General features: G+C 49.1%; 1 protein-coding gene and 1 long non-coding RNA gene across 4 annotated transcripts in view; one reads left to right on the plus strand and one right to left on the minus strand.

The window, feature by feature from the left end:
• LOC122182383 overlaps positions 1–676 on the minus strand; it is a 1,552-nt gene extending 876 nt beyond the window's left edge. The window contains exon 1 of the long non-coding RNA XR_006179782.1: positions 154–676. This is a non-coding gene — a long non-coding RNA (uncharacterized LOC122182383). The remainder of the gene's footprint in view (positions 1–153) is intronic.
• The window catches only part of MEIS1 (Meis homeobox 1), a 93,297-nt gene that overhangs the window by 5,299 nt on the left and 75,498 nt on the right, over positions 1–12,500 (plus strand). For all 3 annotated transcript variants that reach the window (XM_042875562.1, XM_042875571.1, XM_042875582.1), the window contains one exon: positions 14–160. In XM_042875562.1, the coding sequence (XP_042731496.1) occupies positions 14–160 (147 nt within the window). The remainder of the gene's footprint in view (positions 1–13; positions 161–12,500) is intronic.

The following is a 12,500-nucleotide window of genomic DNA, read 5'->3' on the forward strand; positions in this document are numbered from 1 at the left end:
CACCTCAATGTAGGTACACGAATTATGTGACAATTTCTGCCACCGGTATATTAGCTGTTTGAAAGGAAAAATGCCTATCGATTTGGTCATAGACGATAGAGAGGGCGGATCAAAATCGGACAGCGAGGACATAACGCGGTCGGCAAACCTCACCGATCAGGTACGGTCCCGCAGTGCCGCGCGTTGAGATCTGTATGCAGAGCGCTCGCCGGGTCACTACGCCTCCTTTTATTATTTGCATATGATTAAGTCCCTTTTAGATAAATTTCCATCGAAATGAAAATTTTTGAATAATGCGGCTATTATTGCTTCATTAAGGCTTGCTCCCGGATTCGACCTGGCGAGATGAGCTTGTAAAAGCGTCGCCTGCAAACTCGACCTGGTTCTTGTCGCTTTTAATTTTTGTCTTTATTTTATTTACCCTTTACAATAATAGAAGTGTTATCCGTGAATCGCCGGCTTCTGGTGGCTTAGAAAAGGGACGGCTGGAGCCGTACACAAAAATAATAATAAAATCCGAGATAGGTGGTCCGGGGAAGACAGAGAGGGTTTGAAATCTAGCAAATGCTGGCTATTTTCTTCCCGTCTCTACGGTTCATTAGTCTGTCTTGTCAGTTTTCCTTGGCCGAACGCTTTTAGACTTCAGTGAACATTGCTTTGTGCACGCCTGCCTGCTGCAAACGCGCCCATTTTATTTTACTTAATAGGGGAAAAAAAAAATCAAGGGGTGGGGGGGGGGGGGGAGAGAAAATAAAACGGGACCCGGGGTTTGAATTATTTGCGGTTCGAGTTTTCTAAAAATAAAATAAAAAAAGAGAGAGAGAGAGAGAGAGAGAGAGAGCTCGGAACCCCAGGCGAAGCCCCGAGGCGCTGAGCGGCTCTGGCCGTGCCAGGTCGGGGCTGTGCTGCGCGGAGCTCTGCGCTGCTGTGCCCGTGGGGGAGCACCGGGGGGGGGGGCTGCAAGGAGCTTTTCCCCTTCTCCCACCCCGCGTCGCCGTGTGCCCCTCTCTCTTCTCCCCGTGCGGGAGCGCCGGGCTCGGGAAGTCGGGAGCAGAACGGAGGTGGCTGCGAGTTGGTTCTTTTTTTTTTTCGGGTCGGCTTTCTCTGCCCGCTCGAGCGGAGGGCAGCGAGGGGGATGGGGGGGGAAAAGGGGGGGGGGGGGGGGGGGCCGGCGGCAGCCGCCTCTGGAAGCCCAAGTTATTTCTCCCGTATGATCCGCTCCGTAAATACGGTGTTAGGAGCAATCAGCTCCCGACTCTGGAGGTTTCCTTTTGTTAAAGGAAGGCACAGCCGAGCAGACAGCGGTTCCCTTCAACCGCTTATGCCATTACCGCCAGGAGTTGTGCGTAGAGCCCGGCAGAAAGGTGCGTTGCATCGCGGCGGGGGCACTGGCTCCAGTATTTCCCCCCGCAACTCAGGCTGCGGGATGGGGGGAGGAGAGATGGGGGGCTCCTACTTGCGGGCTTTGTGCCCTCGAAGCGCTGCGAAGGGGAAAAGCTGCAGCGTTTGGCGCTGGGGGGAGACCGGGGCGATGCCTCCCGGGATGCCGCTGCCCCGCAGGGGGTGATGGGGGGTTCCTGCGGCCGAGTTCGGGATGGGGAGAGCCGGCCTCGTCGCCGTTGTATCCGAATTGTAATCCAACAAGTCTAACTAGAAAATGGGTTTCTAAAAGCTCTGAGTGCTGGGTACATAAAGCTATTTGAGCAAATTACAAGAATCGCTTAGGGGCACGAATGAAATCAACACTTTAATTGCCTCCAAAATGAAGATTTATACCCCATTTTCCCAACGAATCATTATTTTATTAAAGCGAAAGCTAAAGAAACGAAGCTGCAGTTTTGGGGGTTGTCGGGGGTGAGGGGGTGCCCGTCCCACGCGCCCCCCTACACCTCACCGAGGAGCGCGGGCGCTGCGCGGGGCCGGCCGTTCTCCCGGAGCTCCCCGCGCAAGAAGCGCGCAGCTCCGCGGAAGGGAAAAGGCGCAACGTTGCGCGAACGAGCCCAGGGCCGCGGGCTTTGCCCGGGGACGCGGCGCCGTCGGGGCCGGGGCAGGCAGGATCTGGGCCCTAATGGGCAGCTAATGGGGTGTTGAGTGCTCGTCGCCGCTGCGGCTAATTAGGATGTCCCCGCGCGGTGCGTTTATTGCGGGAGGTGCGCGGTGCGCGCGGGCTGCGCGCCTTTGTGCTTTCGAGAGTCATAAAAGAGTAAGTATGTAAAAGCTTTTATGATGGGTTTAATTACATTTTCGTATATTGTGGTAGTAAAGGTTACAGTTAACAGGGTTGTTTTTTTTTTTTTTTTTTTTTAATTTATTGGTTTCCCCTTATTTATTCTTCCCTCCTAGGCCCCTCCGTGCCAGCGCCTTTAAGTCCCCCCGCTTAATGGAAGGCAGTGACACTAATGCCAGATTTTGCGCAGGAAAGCCCCATAACGCTGGCCATTGTTCGGTGATTTAACTGGCGCGCTGGCCAGAGGTCACTCCAATAGCATCTTTCTCCCGCAGGCGCGACCCCGCTGCCTGCCAGGGTGGGACCCGCCGGGCTGCTGCTTCCAGAAGGAAAGGGCAGGAGTTGGGGTTTCGCTTGGGAGCACCGAGCTGGGGAGCGTGGCTCTAAACCCCTCGCTGAACCCTCTCGCCCATTGCCGGAGTTTCAAAATAAACCTTTTTTTAATCATTAGCTTTTCAAACATTGGCGTGTTTAAATTTTCAAATGTTTGTCGTAGCCCGGAAAGATTTAAAACACAGCTGTTGCGTGATGCAGATGGGAAAAGTCGGTCCTGTGCGGAACCCCACCCGCACAGAAGGAATTGCATTTCTTAGGGACTCCAGATCCTCTGAACGGCTCCCAGGGGCCGGGTGGTGGAAGCTCTTCACCTTGGCTCCCAGGTGCTCAAATCTGAGCTGTAAAATTGGGCTTTTTGCAGATACGCTTCCCTGGAGTATGTCTGGATAAAGCCTCTCTTAAGGAAAGCAGGGAACAGAGTGGCCACCGCACTCAAAGTACGTTAGCAACATAAGATGGCTTTTTTGAGGGGTAAAATGGGCTTTGCTTAGGTGAAATAAACTTGTTGAGCAACGTTACATGGCCAAATTATAAGTGAATCACGTACAAGTCAATGTCATCTGCAGAAATGTGTTAAGTAGAAACAGCAAACAGTCGGATTCCGATAGGTACGCAGGGGGAAATGATCAAAAAATGAACGTGAAATAAGACTTCCTGTAAGAAGGTCCATAATTCAACATTATTTGACTCCACTGTCAGGGAAATTGTTGAAGGATAGTAAACCGATACTGGAGTCGCAGTCATTTTTGTTACAGTCTTAAATGTTTGCAACTGTGGTGTTTTAGATGGCCCTTCTTGGGTGATTGTATATCATACATATATATATATGTATATCGTAAAGCAAACACTTGTATTTATGTTGCAGTAGGTGTTTTTAATGCGTGCAGTTGGAGGGGTTCTGTAAACAAAATGCAGATAGACAGTGATGTTCGTGAGGGGTGGAAATGTTGCTTAAATGTGATGTTCTTTACGAAGATAGTATCGTAAACTGGGATGTGCTGTGTGCTGTGCATGGAGGTGGATGGGCCAGCGAGGGCATCCACTCATTCCAACTACAATAACTTCTCTGAATATTCAGACCTATTGGTTCTAGCTTGCTACAGACAGTGCTAAAATAATGCCTTTGGCGGAGGGGAAAAAAATATAAAGGAGGTGAAGAGATACTGCTTTACTTTGGGAGTTCCTTGCAGGTATTTTCAAATGCATGTATGGCGTCAAGGGGTGGGAAAAGTTGCACATGTTACTGCCTTTGCAGTGCGTACTCCCATGTTGGAGGAGCGGGCAGATGCTGCACTGAGAGTGCAAGGCAGAGATCGGTTCTGCGTAATGAAAGTGTTACGGTGATGTGGGACGTGGAGGAGAGCCGGTAAAACTCTATTTCCAAACCTCCAAATGGAGAGCTGTGCCCCTGACTTTATGCCACATTGAGCCAATGAGTCCTTTTTATGCCTTTTTGCGGGCTGCTTCTTTTTTCCCGCAGTATTTAGGAGCTGAGCAGGCTGCGTAAAGTAAAAGATAGGGCGCGTTCATTTCTATTCAGGGCCTGTTCCCATCAGGAGCACCGCGGCTGCAATGGCATTAGCAAAAGCAGGTTTCTTAAAGCAAGTAAATATGCTGTTAAAGAGATACAGCTTTGAATGTATTTTCTCTCATCTGGTATTTCGTTTGAATTCAAGAATCTCTGCTGATTTTTATTTTTTTGTTATAATCACTTGTGAGTCCGAACGTATTCGTCCTCACTGCTGGGTGGAATACTCGCAGCCTTCCGTGCTCAGGTCCAGCTCTTGTATGAAGTTTTCTAAACTGAACTTCGCAAAGCAGAATTTTGATTTTCCTTTTCTTTTTTTTTTTTTTTTTTTTTTTTTTTTTTTTTCAATATCTGTTTTAAAATCAGCCAGGAAACTCTGGAATGTGTCATAAACATCCGCCAACCTGCCCCAAAGCATTCCCGTAAGCGGGAGCTCGCGGTGTCATCGCGATTCGGAACGCGGTTATTCTGCAGGTTATTCTTTTGGGGCAGCTTAGAAATGAGCTGAGCAAAATGAGCTTTGCTTTAGGTTTAGTCCTGGTTGGGCACAGGTTTGATTCTTCCCTCGCTACCCGTATGCAGGTAGCAGTGAAAGCAATGGGCCCCGCACATGCACACGGGTTGCTGGATCCCAGAGCGGGTGATGTTAGCACTGAAAAAATCAGATTATAATGCACTCAATCAAAACGAGTAAGCGTAGGTCGCACTGATAAATACTGCTTTAAAAAAGCAGCTTAAAACATGGCGAAAATCCGGCACAGCTTCTTTAAATTAGAGAGTCTCCTCTTTGTTTTGCATTGCTGCGTTTGGGGTTTTTTTGGTCACATGAGCTCGCAGTGAGGAGCTATCTTGTATAATCTAAACAAATTTCAGAAAATAAAGACGAGGATTGTTCCGAACCAGTCATTAAAATTGTGGAACGTTTCTGGAGTCGTTTCCCAGCCAGGGTTTGTGTGCGAGGAGAGCCGGGTGTGCTGCCGTACCATCGCGTGTCCTTGGCGCGTTCCCTCGCTCCCCGGATGCTCAGTTGCTTGTAACAGGCTTTGACTCACCCAGCAAATTTGTAAATGACTGTTTAGGTTGGTTGGTTGTTTTTTTTTATTTCCCTGCCGTTGCAACAGTGTTTTGGAGAGGGTGACTCCAACCTCTAATAGAGCGCACATTTTGTGTTTTGTGTTATTTGGACGTATTTCTGTCCCTGATTAATGACCTGGTATCTCTCTCACCACTGATATTTTGTGATGCAGCTTCAAGACAACTCGCCAGCCTTCAGCTGCCTTCTTAGCTTGGTTGCTTTTCCCTGTTTACCACCTGCGAGAAAGGGGTAAATAAATAAGATCCAGCCTAGGCTGGGGATGTAGGTGAGAGCAGGAGCCCTGCAGGCTGATGGCTGCGGGAGGGCCTTGCTGTGGTGTAGTTCAGGGCCTGGTCTCTGTGAGCATGAGAGAATCCCATCTACCCCAGGGAAGCATCTCTCCCCAGCTCTCTCTCCCCAGTTGCGTGTTGGCTGTCATGGGATTGCAGGGAAATGCAGTGGCCTGCGGGGCTGCTCGAAGGTTCCTGCTGGCCTGGGAACTCGATGGGTCCTGGGGCGAGTCTGCAGAAGGACACTCAGGAGAGGTAAGACAAATTGCCTGGGTGTAAAAATAAAGTGCATTAGTTAAAGCGCATTGCGCTATTGTGTGGATGCTCTCATTCAGAAGTAAAGTGGCCGTAGTTCACTTTAGCCTAATCCCCTTTGGAGTAGGCCACTTTTCTTTTCAATGAGAGCAGCCACATCCACTTTTGGTTTGCTCGCCTTTCCCCAGCGGCCTCGTGCCTGGTGCTCCTTCAGGTTGAGAGCGATGCTGTTGTACCGCTGCCTGTATAACAGAGGGCTGTGGTCGGATCCTCCAACCCTGAGCCCAGGGCTGCAATTTGCGCGGCACTGCCTGCATGGATGTGGTGTCAGGATCCCCATGGTACCAGCTCTCCTCCTGGACTGTGCACGCGGCTGGTGCATGGTGAGTTCTACCCATATGCAGAGTTTGTTCCATGTCCACCAAGAAGCAAGCGCTTAAGGAAATCGCAATTAAAGCTTATCAGCTGATATTTCTAACCATAAAACGAAGGACTGAAAATTAATTCGTGGGAAGGGTAATTCACCTGAACTAGGAAAAAAAACGCAGCGAGACAGTTTTGGGAACTGTTTTGTATTCATGCTTGAAGGTCACTGAGCTTGAGTTCTTGTTAGAAGGATTTTCTGGTGTCTTCTACAGCTCCTAACTAACGCATTTCTTTACTTATTACTGGCTAAGCTGTGCGTGCAGATGCTGTGCTGTGTCGTACACTTGCCGTTGCCCGTTCACAATGAAATTTATAAGGCTTGTTGCACTGGTAAGCAGTTTGCTACTGGAGCTATTCCTAGAAACACCGAATTATGTTTCACCAAAGTATTTTCTTTCCTCTTCTGTCGGGGCCGAGGTGAGATGTTTTCTCAAGGACTCTCCCGGCATCTATATGATATTCCCACTTGTGCAGATGATCTCCAAAACGGCATTACTTCCTCCCCCGTCCGCTCACCATTGCACTGAATTACAATTCTCCTCTTTGCGTCAAATGGGCTTTGCATTGGGCCGTCTAATTTTATTTGCAGTTTGGCTTTTTCGTTTTTTTTTTTCGTTTACTGTCTTCCTTTTTTTCTTCCTCTTTTTCTTCCTTTTTTTTCTTCCTCTCTTTCTTCCTCTCTTTCTTCCTTTTTTTTTTCTTTTTTCTTTTTCTTTTCTTTTTTTTAAATGTAAAGCAAATATGCATCCAGCCCCTCTTTGCTGAAGCAAACAGGCCAACAATGAGAGGAGTAATTATTCATTTGGTTAAAAGAACTGCCTGTTTTAACCTCAGAAATACTGACCGAGAGTAAAGCAACAGCTGATGCCATCACAGTCAGTGCACTGTATTCAAACAGCTGTACAAAATGAAAAGCTGTGGTATTAATCCTGCCATTCACAGTTTATTTAAGTTTTCCAAGCTTCTCTCATATGGGCCTGGCATAAATGCCTAATTATGCCTCCATTAGGGTTACTGGGCCCTTAATACAGAAAATTATTGTATTTAAAATTTGGAAAGCTGCGGCGCTGTAATGTAAGAGTCTTGCAGTTGGCACAAGTTCAGGGAATGCGACCTTTACCTTGTAATTTTCATTTCATTCAGCCGGTGTTGAAGTTTTTGTCCCCTTGCGCTGTTGTTGCAGAGCAGGTCAGAGCACCGCTCGTGTTTTTGAGACTGGCTTTTAACCAGCTCCATTTAAGGCTGCGGCGCTGTCGGTAGGAGAGGAGAAGAGCGGATTAAAAGCTCCACTGCTGCTGTTGCTGCTTTGTCTGTCCCGTTTGCAAGGGTGCAGGGCCACTGCTGTCTGTGCAAGCAGAAACAGCGGAAAATGATGTCTGAATGTGAGGAATTTCGTCTCGTTGTCGGAGGGGATTTTGAAGAGCAGCCTTGGTGTGCGTGGGCAAAAGCAGACCGATAGAGTTCAGCCCTGTCATGAGCCGGCCAGGACTGCACCCAGTTTGATGAGCTGTGTGTCAGTCCTCAGAGCAGGACGTGGCTGCTGCCGCAAGGAGCCATGCCAGGGACTGAGGAGGTGGCAGTTTTGCCTTTGGTTTTAGGATCGAGGCAGGGAGGGCCCCTCTGCTCCCAGCTGTGTGCACTGAGATGCTCCATGCTGTGCAAGCCTCGGCCCTGAGCTGTTTGCTGGCCCACAAAAGTATCCTGTGTGAATGGGTTGGCCAGATATTTGTTGATGAGGGAAGTGTCCTTGTGATTGGAATTTAAGAAATATCCCTCATTTTGGGCCACAGTGTTGATCTGGATATGGCTGAGAGCAGTGCGGTGATGGCAGAGGGACAGGGTGGTAAACACAACCGCTGGCAGCACGAGGAGGGAGCTGAGTGTGGGTGCTTTTTCTGGGCTGCCCCTGAAGCTCTGGGGCAAGACAACAAGTTGCTCATGAGCTCCACTTTTCTGCTTCTCATTCTACATCATGGGGTAGGGCTGTGCAGTGTAGCTGTTGGTATCGTAGTTAATCTGTCATATAGCAATAGTGAGGTACAGGATTTATGTGAAGCTAAGAAGTGGTATGTTAACAGAAATTCGTTATTTCACTTTGCACGAAGTTTGGAAAAACAGCATGAAGAAAGCAAAATGCTTCCATTTTGTTGCCACTGGGAAACAATCTGCTGAACCGAAAGCCTGACAGTAGAAGTTGCTTTCAGTTGCTTTATGCTTTGTTTTTGGCCGCTTCTGCTGTCTTTCACATTTTAAGTGTAATGTAAACATGGGTGGAAGGAAGTAGCAGCACCCTCAAAGTCCTGCAGAAGGAGTGGGGCCACGTGGCTGGCAGGGAGCAGTAGTGGGGTGGTGGCCGGCCTATCCATCCCAAGGTGCAGGGTGATGCCGACCCCAGTCAGCCAGCAACGTGGCTGCAACACTGCTTTCTTCCCACACCCTCCTCAGGAGGAATGGCGAAGCCTCAGGGACCTCCCAGCCCAACTCTTCGGGGTGGTTCTGGAAGCCAGCCGTGTGCTTCCCAGCCATCCCTCAATGAGCGGGTAGAGGCGGTGGGGAGCCATGGCCACTTTGGGCTGGACGCCATCCCACAATGTGCCCGCTGCCTGGGGACGGTCGCCGTTGTGGCCAGCAGCTGCCTGGCGTGTGGCTTGCTTCTGCCTGGCTGCGGATGCAGTGGGTTGTGAAACGGCAGAGCGTGGAGGAGCTGGTCTGGGGAAGGGTTTGGACATGAGCGTTGGAAAATGTGAATCACAGGGATTCCAGTTGTAAGCCTCCTGCAGATAACGGGCAGCACGTACCCGAGTGCGTGACTTGCTGAGCGCCTTCGAAAACAAGGCGGCGCCCTCGAGATTAGGCATACGTATGCGTTGTAATCAGGAACACATTGCACACCCAGCACAGCCTCTGCAGGTATGGGATCTGTTCAGAAGGAAAGGTGTAGCTGGAACGAAGCTCATTACGTCGCAATTTAATTTTTATGTTGAACGATACCGCGATGCGAGTGCTCTTTTGAATCCTGCTAACAATGCGCCGTAATCAAAATGTGCTGACGCCAAATCGTGTCTGTTGTCACTTAGCTAAAAGACCGTTTGATGGCTGTGACATGCACTCAGTGTTCTCGCTGGTAATGGGGTTGGAAGGAAGCGTGGCCATGGCAGAGCAAGGGCTGGCATAGTGTCTTCCCTCTCTGGCAGCCAGAGTTGGGGTGCTTGGGCAGAGCACTGCTTTTGTGCTTGTCAGGAATTTTTGTAGGTGGTGCCCCAGCGGTTTAACTTTCTCTTCTCAAAAGGTAACTGCTCCCAAAGATCTTCTGGGAGGATGCGTTGGTTTTTCAAGGCATGGCTTGGAAATGTGGTTTACTGCTCTAAGTGAAGCAGTTTGCCAGAGAGGTTGCACATCTGGGCTCAGAAGTACGCGGCTCCCTGTGGGTCCCTGTCAGGAAGAAAGGTGAGGGGTGGCTGCTGGGAGAGTCGAGTGCATCCTCTCTCCCTAAATCCACCTGCAGATCTGGATGGGAACCTTGCTAGGCCTCCCACAACCTGCGGAGCCCTAGTCAAAGCTGGGCATCTGGCAAATCCCCGTCTAAATGGCATTTAACATGTAAAGGCAATAAAAGGAAGGGAAGGCAGACGCTCGTTTGCTGGCTAAGTGAAGAGGCATTATTCCTGTTTACACCTTTGGAGGAATCATTGCATGAAATATTGAACAGGAATCTCGGTTTGTCTCGGAAGGCCTTTTTCCTGGTCTAGAAAGACACTGAAAATGCTTCAGTCCTATTGAATACAGTAGGAGCTGGGGAGGACTACTGCACTTTGAGACCCTGCACGCTGTCAGTGCTGTTCGGGGCTGTCCTCGTGCACATTTTTGCAGGATATCAGACACCCCACTTAAAAAAAAAACAAAAAACAAAAAACCACAACTGCATGGAGCAGTGATTTTATCTACCCTGCCTGCAAAGCTGTATTTCCTTGTGCCGAGAGAGGGATGGGGATTAATGCTATCTAGCGATAGGGCCCTTATCAAAGGGAGGAGACGGGTTTACACTGCAGAGCTGCTTGAAATAGAAAGGACTAGTCACTGTTTGCTGTGTGGGAGATGCACACCCTGCACAACACACGACGAACCTAGCTGAGCAGGCAGTGCTGGCCTTGGAGCCACGATGCACAAGAAAGGCCGAGGTGTGGCCAACCCAACGTGGGACATGCTGCAGGGCTGGGGGTACCAGTACTGCGCTGCTCATGGGTGTTGGCTCATTGCTGAACCTGGGTAGGATTAGCAATGAGATCCAATGGCAGGGCTGATGGAGAGAGCTGACCTGGGGGTGCCTGCTGGAGGGTCTTTGCCTTTGGTCCCTTTGAGTGAAGTGTTGTCTCTATGAAAATCATCAATAGAAGTCCCAGTCATTTCCCATTGCTCATCCTCTCTGATATTCGTGTTGGTACCTTCTCTCATTTCATTTTGTTGGTTTGTCTCTCAGAAACATTCCTATGCAGCATGCTGCACTCACAAAAACGTCCTCATGTCTCTTTTTCCTGTGATGCTGTGAAGTAACAGGAGTCAGCGAGGAGCCTTATCCTCACTGAAATAGGGGGAAAACTAAAGATAGAGACTTGTGACTTTTCCAGGGATAGGAAAGGAATCCAGGTCAGTGCCAATACTTCTGTGCTGATTTCCTTCTGGTTTTTAGTTCACCAAACCCCGCTGCACCCAACAGCATGAAGGTCTCGCTTGCTGTGCTGCTGAGCTGCAGGAAAAGTTCTTACGTGTCTGTCACTTGGACGTCCTTATTTGTGCAGACATGTAGCACATTTTCTCTATGCAAACCTGATGATCGTGCCTTTGCTGTGGTTTTCTTAGCTTTTCCCTCTGAATCACAGTTGTGTGAAGCAGGTTGCAGCAGTGTTCTTGGCACTATAAGGCATTTGTCTCATAGTTGGTTGAGATCTTGTGTGTACTCTTGGTTTGTTTTGCATTGCATGGGATGTGCAGGGCAGGAGGTATATTGCTGGCCTTGGTGAGCTTGCCAAGTAGATGTTCGGGGGGCACAGGACCTGGGTCAGGGAATCACAGCAATCATGGCTGTGGATTTCATGGTCCTCCAGAGCCTAGGCATGACAGAGAATGACATAAACAGTGTATGCGTGGGGAATGTAGTTTCAATCCCACTTATCAGTCTGTGTGTGTCAAGCTTTTCTTCCCAATGAAAAGAGTGGATTCTAAAACTTCTGTCCACACTGGATGGGGAGCGGGCTGTGAGAGGACTCTCACTAACCCTGCCCTCCAGAAATTAAGTGGGAGAGTACTTGTGGATTGCAAAGGCCAGCTCTGTCCATCATGCAGCTTGAGCTCGAGCAGCAGAGCTATGGATTAGACACTTAGGATATTGAGCAGTTGTATTGAGTGCTTCATCCCAGTGAGGCTGGGGACACAGTATGACCCAGCTGATCAAATATGCAAAAAGCAAACCTTTGCTAATTAGGCAAGCTCCGTTTGCAGGAGGTGGGTGCGATGACTTGACGAATCAGCCCCTTTCCCCTTGAAGTTCTGCCTTGTAGGGAGCGCAGATATTTCTGCAGAGGGTAGTTGGTTGCCCTCGAGGGGATTGTGGGAAGGTTTCAGAAAGGGAGGAGTTTAACAAAATCTGAAGAACATTTCAAGCATAACATGTTCCTTCTTCTCTAATGAATAAGTATTTAATTTAGGAAAAGAAAATAAGATAAAACTTCAGAAGGAAAACAATAAGCCCCAGTGATGCTGACAAATTGCTGGCAGTGGCTCCGTCGCTGCAGGGCGAGGGGATGACGGATGGTACCTGCAGCCAGAGGACGGAGCTGCACCCAGCACTTGGAGGAGCCGGCTGCTCCCAGCCTCCAGTTGCTACACAGACACAAATGAGCCCACAAGAGGGCTGTGCTCGCCAAACTTCTCTGAAGATATATATCACCGATGCTGAGCACAGTTTTTATCACCTGTAATAGTGGGCTATTTCTTTTATTTATGTACTTACGGTCAAGTTTTTTGTTTGTTGGCCAGGACCTCTTTTTATTTGTTTGCTTGTTTGTTTTTCCTCTCTCTCTTATTTCACATTCTCAGTGCTTGGAAGAATGTGTTTTGCTCTTTAGTTAATGAACAGCACACCACGGTGTGCCCCTCTGCATGCTGTTCTTACCTTGACTCGGAGACCGGCAGTGCAACTGCAGTGGTAACAAGTGCACGTAATGTTATTTATATTGACTCTCCAATTTAGCCATTAGCCCAATAATTTTGTCGGCAGCCTTTTTGTTTGTTAAGGCTTGCTGCTACCACAACCCGAGTCAATATCTGCTCCAGAGGCTTCGTCAGCAGTGGCCCTGCCCTGCAGCA

The sequence above is a fragment of the Lagopus leucura genome, unplaced genomic scaffold (genome assembly GCF_019238085.1).
Source record: "Lagopus leucura isolate 7727_CA_CO unplaced genomic scaffold, USGS_WTPT01 Super-Scaffold_73, whole genome shotgun sequence".
NCBI classification, from domain to species: domain Eukaryota; kingdom Metazoa; phylum Chordata; class Aves; order Galliformes; family Phasianidae; genus Lagopus; species Lagopus leucura.